This window comes from Falco rusticolus, chromosome 8 (genome assembly GCF_015220075.1).
Source record: "Falco rusticolus isolate bFalRus1 chromosome 8, bFalRus1.pri, whole genome shotgun sequence".
NCBI lineage: Eukaryota > Metazoa > Chordata > Aves > Falconiformes > Falconidae > Falco > Falco rusticolus.
Window position 1 is genome coordinate 38,132,499 of NC_051194.1, and position 13,309 is coordinate 38,145,807.

At 45.6% G+C, this 13,309-nt stretch overlaps 1 protein-coding gene across 8 annotated transcripts in view; it reads right to left on the bottom strand.

The window, feature by feature from the left end:
* The window catches only part of BIN1 (bridging integrator 1), a 102,065-nt gene that overhangs the window by 42,097 nt on the left and 46,659 nt on the right, over positions 1 to 13,309 (bottom strand). For all 8 annotated transcript variants that reach the window (XM_037397302.1, XM_037397301.1, XM_037397304.1 and 5 more), the window contains exons 3-6: positions 9,534 to 9,588; positions 9,000 to 9,094; positions 7,050 to 7,145; positions 2,298 to 2,405 (exon numbers count right to left, since the gene is read on the bottom strand). In XM_037397302.1, the coding sequence (XP_037253199.1) occupies positions 2,298 to 2,405; positions 7,050 to 7,145; positions 9,000 to 9,094; positions 9,534 to 9,588 (354 nt within the window). The remainder of the gene's footprint in view (positions 1 to 2,297; positions 2,406 to 7,049; positions 7,146 to 8,999; positions 9,095 to 9,533; positions 9,589 to 13,309) is intronic.

A 13,309-nucleotide genomic window follows, 5' to 3' on the forward strand; every position in this document is an offset into this window, starting at 1 on the left:
TGAAATTCCACAGTGCTTTATTTTAATGGCAGGTTGTGAGTTTTGCAATATGTGGCAGGAGTCCTGGGTGGGAAAAGAACATCCATATATTAGAGAAGAAAAAAAAGAGACCATATAGCTCCAAAAAGTATTTGCATTGCTCTTTCTGTTAATATACCATGAAATATCGATCAAGTCAGTTCCCATCTGTATGCTGTGTCACAAACATTATTTCTCTTTCCTAGGGGCCTGTCATCACATTCTGAAGTACCTTACACTGCAACAGCCCTGCTTCAAAAGGTCACACGAGCAAAATCACCGCCACAGAACAGAGGGGTGGACTTCCTACATCAGCCTAGTGCTCACTGAGCCCTGGCTGCTGCCCACAGCCCTGCAGAGCTGCGTGACTGCATGTGTGGAATCGCAGGCTGGGCTGTGAACCCCCCCATCTGGGAAGAGCATACATACATAACTTTCAGGGACTCACTGCTCCCATCTTTACAGGATTAGGACAGTGCATTGTGTCACGTATTATCCCACGCAAGAGCTTATGGCCTGATGATCTGATCCAGTGCACATCCTGGCTAAGAAGAGTCTGATCAAGTACCAAGAGACACTTGCACAGGCTGAATCAGGAACAGAGCACCAACTCCTAAGTCTCAACATTTCACTCGTCAAACTGCACTGTTCTTCACACCTTAACAAAAGCGCACCAAACAAACCCCCTTAATGACATCTTGTGTGAGCATCTGGGAAAACACGAGCGAGTGCAGCAATGATGAAGGCAGCCAGCCTTTTTGGCACACTTCACCAGGTACCAACCCGAATAGATTAATTCCTACAAAAACTATTTCCACTGCAGCAGAAATCCCATAGGCACACACCAATAATAATACCATGCCCCAGGGAAATTCTGCTCTTATCCCCGCACACAGTGAAGTACTGCTTTGAACAGAAGGCACAGCCAGCTGGGCCTCACGCCTTGCACACAGAACCAAGACTTGCTTTGCCACACAAATGATGTAATGACACCCGAGCCATTGATCTCTCCCCCTTTTGTCTGTCAGGGTTAATCACAGTGCATGCACCTGGTGAGCAGATGACTGATGACCTGCAGCTTAAAAACAAAAGTACTGTGGCCACTAAATGCAGATCTTTCATTCAGGGGGAAGATGCACCTTTATTCTTCCATGTCGGAGAAACACTAGCATCTCTCACACAGCCCATATTTCCCCCTACCAGAAATAACCCTAAGCAAAGGATGGCAACCCTTCTCAGCCTGGTTAGAAGATACAGATCCATGCTCACTCTTCCCTGTACTGCTTCTAGCCTGAAGAGTCCTGCTGTGCCATGGCCCACATTCAAGAGAATTAAAGATGTCGCTCCAGCCCTGGACTATCCTGTTGTGTTAAGACCTGTCCTGTGGAGTGGAGCTTGTGGGCTCAGATTCCCTCAGGATACAGGAGTAATCCACAGCTCATTTTGTGGGCAGGTATTCAAACCATGCACCTCCTCCAGAACAAAGTTTGCACTATCACCTTTCTTCAGCTACATTTAAAAGAAAATTAAAATTTTATATTTAATGAAACTTACTTTAATTAAAAATAAAATCCTTCACTTGTTGGGCATGCTCTGCTGTTAACCCTGGATCAGGCTGTTCACAGGCATGAAAGCAACCACATCCTGACAAGAGAAAAGTCTTGGTTTTCTGCTTTTGGCTATATTTATTATCCAGTGATTGTGACCAATAGACAACACAGTCATCAAGTGTGCATAGGGTGCATTTCCACTGATTAATTTTAACTCACACTCCTATGGGTCTCTGTCCTAGAATACCAGGACTTCACAAACACAATCAACCTCAAGCAACACTCAAACCCTTACTCTCGCCACTGCTTTAAGGTGAGGAGACAGAGCCCCAAGGAGACAAACTGGAAAACTTTCCTGGGTCATTGCAAGGTTTTGCTTCCCCCAGAGGCACATGGGTTTTTCTGATGCGGGCTACTGGTCCTGCAGCATCTGAGGAAATGCATGCCTAGGTCTTGGCCACCTACGGATGCAGTGATGATAGCGGGTCTGAACCAACGCAACACGGACCATCCTGCCTTCTAGGAGAACTAAACAGATGAGAAGGAAAGACCTAGCAAAACCTCACCAGTTCACAACACCTCGATGGTCTTACAGGTCCTTTCCAGCTGAAATGATTCTATGAAAACACAGCCAGTGAAGAGGTACAGGTACACTTAAGAACTGCTCAGTAGGCAAATGCAGACCTCCTAAAATGAAAGGATGGCTGCACGTCCTTCTACTCGCTTTACCTTTGCAATTTTGGTTTCATCCTTCTTCTTTGCAGTCTGCAGGGCTTCAAAGTGGTGCCTGGCGCTGTCATAATCCACAAGCTTCCTTCCTCGCTTCGCTATACGAGACTAAGAAAGATAGAGAAAAGGAGTTGTGACAATCTTCCACAGCAGCCAAAACTGCAAAGACTCACAGAAAAAACAAACAAACAAACCAAAACCTCTTCACCCAAATTCCAGAGCCCCTCATTCTCTGTCCACACAAGGACACTCACTGGATACTCCACACAGGCTGCCCAGAGAGGTAGCCCCGGGAGCCACCTGTGACAACCAACCGTTCTAGAGAGAGCTTCTCAGGAGCAGAGCAAACATTGCCAGGGAAAGCAAAGGGATCCAACCAAGAGCAGACCTCACTTCTGGATGACATTAATGTTTTCAGAACCGTAGCTCCAGTGCTTCCTATGCCTCCCCATGTGCCCACATCCTATGGACACCTGCTCCATCATTTCCAGGGCTTCCTGAGGGCTGCAGCCAGACTCTAACCAGCTCACAGCACTAGTTCATGTGGAAAGTTCAACAAAAGAAGGCATTACTGTTGCCAGCACAGCAAAAGCACTCATCCATGTGCTCAGGATATGCTTAGGACAGCATTTTAGACCCTGCAACAGGAGGTCCAGACAGAAGCGACTGCAGCCACAGGCAGTGGTCCATTGTAACTAGATATTAAGCAAAAGAAGTGTGAGGGAAAACCTGTAGTACTGTGTCACTATTAGGCAAGACACACTGAAGCCATAACAAACATACGGAGGAAGCCAACTGTGTACCAGACTTGTGTTCAGGAATGGAGCCTGATAAGTCCATGAGTGAGAATCCGGGACAGACAGTCATGCCTGTGGCCTGATCCTCCATTACCCTTCATCTGAGGTGTGTCAGACTTGTTCCCCCAGCAGAGTTTCACCTCAGCAAGGCTCAGGCCCTTTGGGCTGCCCTGTTTTAAGAACGATCTGTCCCCCTTAGACCCTCGCCTCCCACACTCTCTACAAACACCCCAAACTATCCGGGTTGGAGCACAAGTCTTCCCAGCCTGACCCACCCCCCAGCTCAGAGAGCCTGGTCCAGCATCAGTGATCAGCGGTCTAGAGATAGGCTGGAGAACTGGAGTGAAAAGGCACGGCAAGGAGCTCGGAGGGTTTCTAACCAACCACAGCCCCCAGGAAAATTGAAGGTGCAAGACAAAGAATCAGCATTGGAATTTACTTGCAAAAGCAAATTCCCCCCCTCCACTGCTCTTGGCAGGGACGTGCGGTCTCCTCCCCTTAGGCTCCTGCAGATAAGCTGCACAGCTGCACTCAGGGCTGACCCTTCTGCCAGACCAGCTGGGAGCAGTTCGCGTGTCTCCCACACACACTCCTCTGCACTCAGCAAACACTGGTGCAGCTCTGAGTCACAGTGCATCTGCAGGATCTCAGCCACACGCACACCCAAACTGATTTCAAAGCACTCAGGTCACTCCAAGACAAGAACCATGAAGAAGCTGAGCCACCCCACAGTCGAGATCACTAGAAGGCACCTCCCAGACATCATGCTGCCAGCCAGGCACAGAAACAGGATGTCGGAGGGGGCTTCCAGCAGCATGACGATCTCTGAGATGCTAATTAATGCATTTTACACACACACAGAGATAAAACACATGACCAAATCTGGGATTTAAGAGACAGAATTCTTCCCCTAGGTCAGACTGGTAGAGATAGCTGGAGTTTTGCCCCCCTCTGACATGGCAAACAGCCACTTCAAGATTTCCTGCCCTCTTCCAGGGACTTTGATTCCACGTCATCCCATCTCACCAACAAGGTCACTCCTGCCCTTTTTAGCTGCTTCGTCTTCTACGCCCCACTCTCACATTTCTACTAGAGTGCATGGAAGTGCTGCAAGGTACAGATACACTGCGTCCCAGTCCTCCTGGAGTCCTCATCTGTCTGCAGGGTCCTGGGTTTGAGTGATGTCCTGTGAGCTTTCCTTCCCCCACAGTCCACTGGCCACAGGGCTGCCTGTGATGGCAGTAATGGGACTTAGCCCGGTCCTGGGAGGCTGCAGGGTAGCTTCCTTGTATGACTCCAGGATAGCTGCAGCTACCCACTGCTATCTGAAGGCAAAACCTGAACTCCAACAGAGTTTACAGCTTTGCAACAAATCCATCTTAATTTAAGCCTCCTTTAAAAAAAAACCAAAAAACCCAAAAAAACCCCAACAAACACCACCAAACAAAAAAATGCCAGAACACAACATATTCCCTCCCCCCCCCCCCTTTTACTGATATTTGGTTTTAAACCCTAGTACGAACAGGGCACTAGTTTCAATGCAAGGCACAAAATCACCAATTCCACAGCTATTCAGAACCTTGGTTATGATTTATCTTCTCTAGGCTTACTGCAGAGACCTGTGCTCTCATTGCGTACTCTGCAACGTCAACCAAAAACTCTCAGAAATATTACAAGATTATGCAAGACTCCTACTCCAAGAAGGACTGACCTGATACTGACCTGCAAAGAAAGGATAAAGTACTTCTTGCATTCCCGTTTTTCAAGTTAGAAAAGATAGAAAGGGCTTTGTTCACCCCTCCCCACCCAACATTTAACATTCACTCACTCTTTTAACTAATAAAAGTTCCTCACTAAAGGAATGCTATGTTTTCACATTACTGCCATGGATCCTGTTGCAAGTCCAAAAAATTCAAGGGAATTTTTCCAGGCCCTCAAATGAAGGATTCAGAATATGTCAGAATTTAACAAAAAATAATGAATGCGTGATCTAACTCATCACACATCTGAACTTCTGGGTTGTTAACAAAAAGCAGGTCTTGACACAACTAAATTAAAACCATCTTCTCTCCATAAATCATCTTTCATTATCACAGTAATGCCAGAGTTCCAGGAATATCAGAAAAAGCGTTTTTACAGAAAAGAAAAAAACCACACAGAAAACTATTACCACAACCACAAAAAACAACTCAAATATTCTGTAAATTACGTAAGACATTGGGTTTTTTTGCCTGCCAACCTCAAGAACTGTAATTCGTTATGTGAAGCTACACTTCTTTACAACTGTAGCAACCTTCAACAATAGCAGTCCAAGGAGTTTCTACCAGTTGAAGAAAACATACTTGATTTGAGCACTTCTCGTTGCTTTGGGGTAAGAAGGATGATCCATCCAACTGAATTACCAGTAAAAACATAACAAACTATTTTAATTCATACCAGTGAAAGTGAATTTTTTAAAAAAATAGCCAAGTCTTGTGAAATATAACCATATTTTATCGTAGGAACCAACAGAATGCCAAATTCTCACTCATTATAGGAAGGGAAGCAAAGGCAAGTAGAGATCTCTTCAAAATGTTACTTAAATTCTGCATTAAATTGCTTTGGCTTCCCATTTTCTAGAGCATCATCTGAAGACTGAGAAAGGAACATTAGTAATAAACACCTCAGTGGCCCATTCAGAAGCCAAAAAGGATCCATGGGAGCTCAGTGCCTAACGCCTTGAGTTTTGGTGGAATTTGTGTGGTCCCGGTCTTGTACTCCTTTTAAAACGTCACCACAAAACCTCAGCAGAACCCCAGCAGAGTTAAGAAACCCCAAAGATACTCAGCATGGAAACCAGTAACACCCTGAGGTGACCCAGCGCACAGCCAACAAGGCTGGTAAAATGCGATTTGGCTGGAAGCAGTGCAGAAGTCTGTGTCTGCAGCAAGCCCAAAATTAAGCCTTCAGCTTGGGAACCAGGACATGAGCCTCTGCACTGCTAGTTGAGGCGCGTGGCATCACACCACAGCGAGCTACCAGCTCTACAGCCTCGAATGGCTGGAAAGCAGTAGCAAGCCTCTTTGTACTTCCCTACTTCAGACTTCCAGGGACAGAAAAGGATGGAAAAATGAAGCAAAAACAAGAAGCCCAGGAGGCAAGGCCATTGCTGTTCAGGGCTCATTTTACAAGCCTGTGACCTGCCCCCCTCTGATACAGCACGATCCTCCTGAAGCAACAAATATTGACAAACGTTTTAAGAGACATGTGGTGGGAAAGGGTTGTTTTCACTGGGAAGCAGCCAAGCTGATACTTCCCATATGGTGATATCATTACTAGTGCTTCCATATGGTGAAGACATTTCCTGCATAACCTTCTCAGAACTAATAGAGAGGAGAGCACTGTGGGGGAAGGGAAGCTCACAGGCCCTCAGATACAATCTCTCCCAAAAAGACACCTATCCAGCATCCCCCGTCCCCACCCCACCCCCCATTCCCTGTAAAAAGCTGGTTAAATACACAACAGGACTTCAGGGAACACACAGAAATCCGCCTTTCACACCAACCTCTACTTACAAAGCACATTTGCCACTAACTGTTTCCTCAATGCTTTGTGCTTACAAGGAAGTTAAAAAAACAGAGCACCAAAAAGACAAGAGAGTTTGAGTTATTGCTGACACTGCCCTCCCGCACTCCGATACAATAGGGAATTTTAAGGATCCTCCTCTTTCACACTTATGCTTTCCCTTCAGCATCTTTCCACTGGATTCTTCACTCTCGTTTTAAGCCCAAATGGAGAACGTAACATTTCACACAACAGAGCTGCAAAGATCTTGGCTGCTCAGAAAGGAGAGCTTGCAAGCAGCACAGCACAGCACACACATCCCCCTAAAGAAGATGAGGATACACAAAGCTGATTCTTATGAGGTTTCATCTGCTGTGACTCTCTAGATCAAAAGGTTTTAAAATAATCTTACTTTAATATCTGGAAATTGGCCAAGGTATGTATCCATGGTCAGAAGTGCCTGATCCACCAGCTTCTGATGGAAATCCGTCCAGAGGAGATCATTGTTCTGAAAAACAAAAGTAATGCACTATTAAGAACAGAGCCCTACGTTTCTTTTTTTCCTCCATGAGTGCTCCAGAAAACAGTTTCAGTCCCCCAGAGCTCTTAAAAAAAAAAATAGTAATTTATTTGGAAAAACTAAGGAGCAGAGAAATTAGTTGAAAACTAATTTCTGTCATGCCAGAAACAGAGAAGTCTGATGCTGTTAATTCAGGTGACCTCTCCAGCACCCTTCATGGACCTTCCTTTGAAGGCCTGTCCTTTCCCCTGCAGTGCTCAAGTCCATACAGTGGAAGGGAAGATGAACATCAGGCTGGCTTTACCTTCTTCTCCCAGCAGCCACAAAAATGGGACACCTGACGCTACTTGGCACCATTTTCTGCTTTTCCTTTACATCACAGCTTTCTGGAGGATAATGAACAATAGCAGAAAGCTATTCCAGCAGTCTTCAGCTCTCACACCACAGCCTGATGGAGGTCACATCCAAGGCTTGCACTCTAACCTGTGCACATTTTATCCTTGATCTTATCTCAGGCACAGTAACTTCCCATCAACACCTTGCATTAAGTGGAAATTACCCCCTCTCCTGTTTTTCCACTTGAGCAAACAATTTTGGCTAAAATATTCGGGACAAATTCCCGTTTTATGTGGGAATTCCTCCCCCCCCCCCCAGGAATAACACTTTTCTCCTACTTGTCTTTTATTGAGAAAAATACAAAGGCATTAAAAGGGGGAGGTGGAGGGCTGAAAATATTCCTGCAGACCCTCAGAGCAGCTACAGTTAGTTCTTGGGATTCATGCTCCCTTTGACACCTCTGGCTCAAACCCTCTGGAGGGACAGTCTCCCAGGACACACCACAGTGGCTCAGGAAGAAACAAGGCCAACAGAGAATACGAAGCCCAACCAGCTGATCTACAATTCCATTACTTACTGCAACATTACTTCCTAATGGAAAGTTTCCATGTTAATGAAGGAACTGACCTGGAAATGTTCAGATTTTTTTTATTATTATTTATCTGCTTTGAAGTCAGTATTTCCTGGGTAAGATGCAGATGTTATTTCAGGTGAGATTTTCTGCAGGGGAAAGCAGGGGAAGGAAAAATCCTGCTCTCCCTTTCCCCACTGCTCCAACACCACCAACAGCTGCAGATAAGCCCAGTCCTGCAGCCTCACGGTGGATGGATCCACAGTACTGAACTGCCACAGCTGCTGCTCAGCAGAACAGCTGAGCAAGAGAGCAGAGGGTGCCTGCATCCAGCTGGACCCACCACACACACATGCCATGGGGCATCCCAGCTGTCAAGAGACAGGCTGTGCCCTAAGCTCCACAGAAAACATCTGGGCAAGTTGGGCAGGTATTACCTCACCCAGGGATGAGAAGAAAAGCAGGCTGGGGTGACACATGGCTCAGCAAAACAAGTTGGCAATTAAAATAAGGCAGCTGGTGGTACCGCTGTGAAGTTGTTGCAGCTACACAGCGGCTGCTCTGACCATGCTTTGGCCATAGATTTAGCTTGCCCTTTCTCTTGCACAGAGCATAAGCAATACATCCAGTTGACCCTACTAACTCTCTTTTGGCATCTTCCACCCTTGTTTAGCCACTGTTGGGGGAACAAATCTGTTGTGGGCATAAGCATATGGGCTCTGTGTAGCAGTCAAGCATCTGGGGACCATATCCCACACAGACAAAAATGCAGGACACATCCTGTCAGCTTTCCCTTCTTCCCAATGCTGAGTTTGTCTTTCCAATTATTCTGTAAAGTCATATGCCTAAAGAAATGTGGTGCACTGACACAGCTTCCAAAGCTCATTTCCACCGACAGACCAAGTCTGGTGACCCCACATTCTGGACAGCCTTACCTCTGCTATTTTATTTGTGTCATCTCTCCCAGGCCAATCCGGCTCATAAACTTCCTGCAAACACTCCGTCAGCTTCTTGGAGGCCTCATGCATGGCTAGGAAAGAAGAGAGAACCATGTCAGAAAGAATGAAATAGTGTGTCCCTCATAGTTTAACTCTCATCCTGAGGAATGGAGACACAGAAGGGTTATAACAAATGCTAAGTTGCTCCTTACAGAATGCCTGACCCTTGATAACAGAGATCACCAAGGTCACCAGAGGGAGAAAGGAACCAAGGATGCAGTCGCATCAAACCCTTTGTGTTCATCCTCTCCTAGCAGAACATGCAAGAGCCTACATGCTAAAACAGTACCACTCATTTGGCATACAAGCACAACCCCTTTCCGTCCCAGCTGGACCTGAAGGATTCCAAAAGATCACCCACCCAGACGAGGCCGACCTTTCCTACAACTTACACCTGCAGAAACACAGGAAGGGGATGGCTGCAGAAACCTCACAGCATGGGAAACGATCCCCTGCTCATGCAGACCTTACCTTTTACAGAAGCCAAGTAAGTTCGGAGGTCCTTCTGTAGCCTTGTGCCTTCAGACTGTGAACACAGGGAGAAGACCATCAGTTATTCTCTCATATAAAGAGAATGTAAGAAGGAGTCATCAAGCATTTCTAAATAAAGAAAAAGGGTCCTGCAGATGAGCTACACACCAGACCTATGGCCACATGAAACAAATATTAACAGGGAGACCACACAGCCCTGACTTGGTAAGCCCACAGCCAGACACCTGCAGGCATGTTTGGCCAACAATACCACCAAAGTACCAAGTAACTCCATGTGGGTAAAACTGATCTGCTCTTCCCAGAGACCAGATACCCCAGACCCAGCTAGAGAGGATCTTAAGGGCAACAGTTAGTTTATAAACCATGGGCAAGTGGGTCTATGCAACAAGTGTAACTAAAGGGAGTCTGTAGGATATAGAAGATAGAAGCAATTGCTTTATTTTGTACTGGTTTAACTCACCAGTTTCTCCTGCTACACTGCAAACCAAAACCCCAGTGCAAAGCAGGTACAAAGGACCTCTGACCTGCCCAAACATGGCTTGCAAATACAGAGTTAGTCATCTTTTTCTTTAGCTTCACCGTGGAGGTGGCCTGACAGCAGCAGATCTCACTCACTAGGAAACAAAGACTTAAAACCAGAAGATGGGTGGAATCTTGCCAATTTGAGCCTTCATATGACCCAGCTGAGCACAATACAAAAACCTAGATTAGAAAGGGTTGTGGAGATTTTTACAGCAAGGTTGGTCCAGACATTCACACATACATGCACTCCCCAAATGACCGGTCTCCTGCACTAGAATAAGCATACTCAGGCACACCTCCCCTCTACCATACCATATATCATCGACAGTGGAGCGAAGCTGACAGGGAAATACTCCCAAACCCAGGCAGTGACATTATACAAACAAAAATGAAATTAAGAGAAAAGCAAGGCTTGAGAAGCTGACCAGCACCATCGCAAAGCATATCAAAGCAAGGGAAGGAGCTAACGTTGAGGGTGTCTGTGCAGATAACCTCTGGAGTATGCAAGTACAGAAAGAAGTTGAGAGACAAAGACCTCTGTTATAAGAGGGTTTCTCTTACTCTGTAGAATCTCACTGGATCCTCACTACCCCCCAAATTAGCTGTAAAACAAGAACACAGGAAAGCAACAACTACACCTCACACCTTCCTCACAGCCTGCTGCCTCCTCCTCTTTCCCAGTTTGAGTCCCATTGGGGGTGGGGGGCCAGCATAATGAATTTTGACAGCTGAAGACAACTCCAGAGACAAGGAGCTCGCAGGACATCTCTGACAGCTGTCTCAGAGCTACTAGCTTCAAAAGCAGATGCTTCCCATCAGCCCTCCCCAGCACCTCTTTCCCCAACTGGGCTCACACTGTGATCCTTTGTGCTTTCAGTGCAGCTGCGCTCTCTAAGCAGAGGCTAAATCTGCCCAGCTGTTGAAGTGGCAGCGCTAGCACAGCTTTGTGGAGAAATACATCTGCTTCCAATACTATGGCCCAATTTGTTTCCCTTGCCTCGAAAGTTCTGGATAAGTTCACACTTGTTCTTTTCCTGCCATCAACAAAGGAAACAAGGGAAAGAGCTGGCTACTTTTATAAAAGAAAAGCAGACTCCTAGTCTGGAGAAACATTGGGAACTGATCCAAAGCGAGTACAAGAAGGAAGAAATAATGACCACATCAGCTGCAAAAGTCCTAGGAGTTCTTAAAACACAGAGCAAACAAATGTAGAGCTTTTTGTTGACTTAAGGTGAATGTGGAAACCTGGGCAGATCAGACTTTCCTAACAGCGCAATCAAAAACCACCAGGGAAGAGGTACAAGAGTAATCAAAGAGCGCGCACACACACACAGAGGACCATCAGGGAGGCAGAGCTGAAAAGCAGCAGTTCAGTCAAGATGTAACATATCTTTGCTCATGCCCAATGCAGAAAGCAAGAAAGTCTTAGAGGAAAGCAGTGCTGTCTGCCTAGAATTGGTCTGTGCTAGAAATCACAGATTGGAACAGGCAAGATGAGATGTCAGAACACAAGAGAAAATGGTACAGAAGACAATACCATGCAAAATCCCTCCGATGAATACATTGTCACTCTGCAGCTGTAGTCATTCTTAAAAACAATAAATTTGAACACAACTTCCAGGTTATCAGAAACTAATCAGCAGGGAAGGTCCTCTGCAGAACCTGCCCCACCACACACTGGGGCACTGCTATATCTAGAATGGTAACTCTGAAATTTATAGCACCTAAAAATCAGAAACCACCTATTAAATTGTGCCTATACTTGCCTGAGTCCTGCCAAAGCAGCCCATGACAACCCGGACACATGAACCCTTCAAGTCTTGATATGCAGTCCCAAAGTCATGGGGACAAAAGTATCCTCAAAGCTACACCAGCATTGCAATTAAACATCAAAACAAGACTTTTAGATAGACCACCTGAAAAACCTGCAAGTCAGGGCCTGAGTACTGAAGCGTGCAACTGCAGCAATGCACAATCAACCTCAACACCTCTCCCTCTGCAACGTGTGGTCAGCCGACGTGAAGCGCTGCATCCTGCAGCTGGAGTGGTCTCTCTCAGTCACATCTTTCTGATGTTTAAAGTCAGAGTTACAGCTGATCTCTACGACTATGGGACTACCCAAGTCTCTTAAAAGTACCGAGCCTGCCAGGGAGAGTGAATCGACTTTACAGCCTGCAAGATCTCCAGGCAGAAAGATTTTCAAAGACAGGCCCATGTGCACAGTTTTGCCATGAATCCCATTTCCTCAGCTCCCCTGGGCACCTAGGCTTCCCATCCAAGTCCTTCTTTGCCATTTCCATTGCTTTATTTCTTGTCCACTAGTGAAGCAGCTCCCTCACTTGCTACAAGCATTTCTTTTTATTATTTTAAGCATTAATGCTTTCCCAAGAAACTCTGGCAACTGCCTTCTCTCTGTGCCTGCAGCACCTGCTTTCTTCAAGCAGGCTACAGCAAGCTGTCAAGCACAGCCACAATTCTGTATAAACACCTCTCACAATGCAGTCAGACGCTGTCAAACACTATACAAAACAGAAGCTTTCAACACCCTTGAGTGCACATTTAAGACATGCTTCCTGAACTCAAAGGTAAAAAAGGTAAGGAAGAGAGTTAAACTGGAATCTGGAAAATTAATCCACTTCCCAGTTATTGAAGAGTTTAAGGGTGTGCAGAGGGAAGTTATAGAGGTATGGTTGAATCTAAAGATGTTAAAAAAAAAACCCTAATAACACAGTAATTTTTAAATTGCAAGAACATAAAGAAGAAATTGTGTGTGTGTGTGTATATATATATACACACACAAAAAAAAAAAACCTCCACAGAAGGAAAGTAAAACTAGGACAAAAATGAAAGATCAGTGCCAGTTCTGAAGCCCACATGCATTTCTCATCCCTGCACTAACAAACTGAATGAAAACCTTTGCACAGGGACAATGGCACTGTGTCCTAATATAGAAGTGACCACAATAAGTTGTTCTACTCAAACACACAAGCGTCATCTTGTTTGAACAGATATTGCCATACTTGCAATCACAGTGTAATTCAACCCTGTGAGCCTATAACATAAGCAGGGGTAATACGAAGGACACTATGCACAGGAAGATGCACCTTTAAAAATAGATGTGCTGTGCTTGGGAGGGTGGAAGAGCTCTCCTTCAGAAGACCTAAAGAACCACCTATTACTTATAGTTCTGTGACAGAAAAACACAAGAGTGCTTTTGTATCTTTTTTTGTACT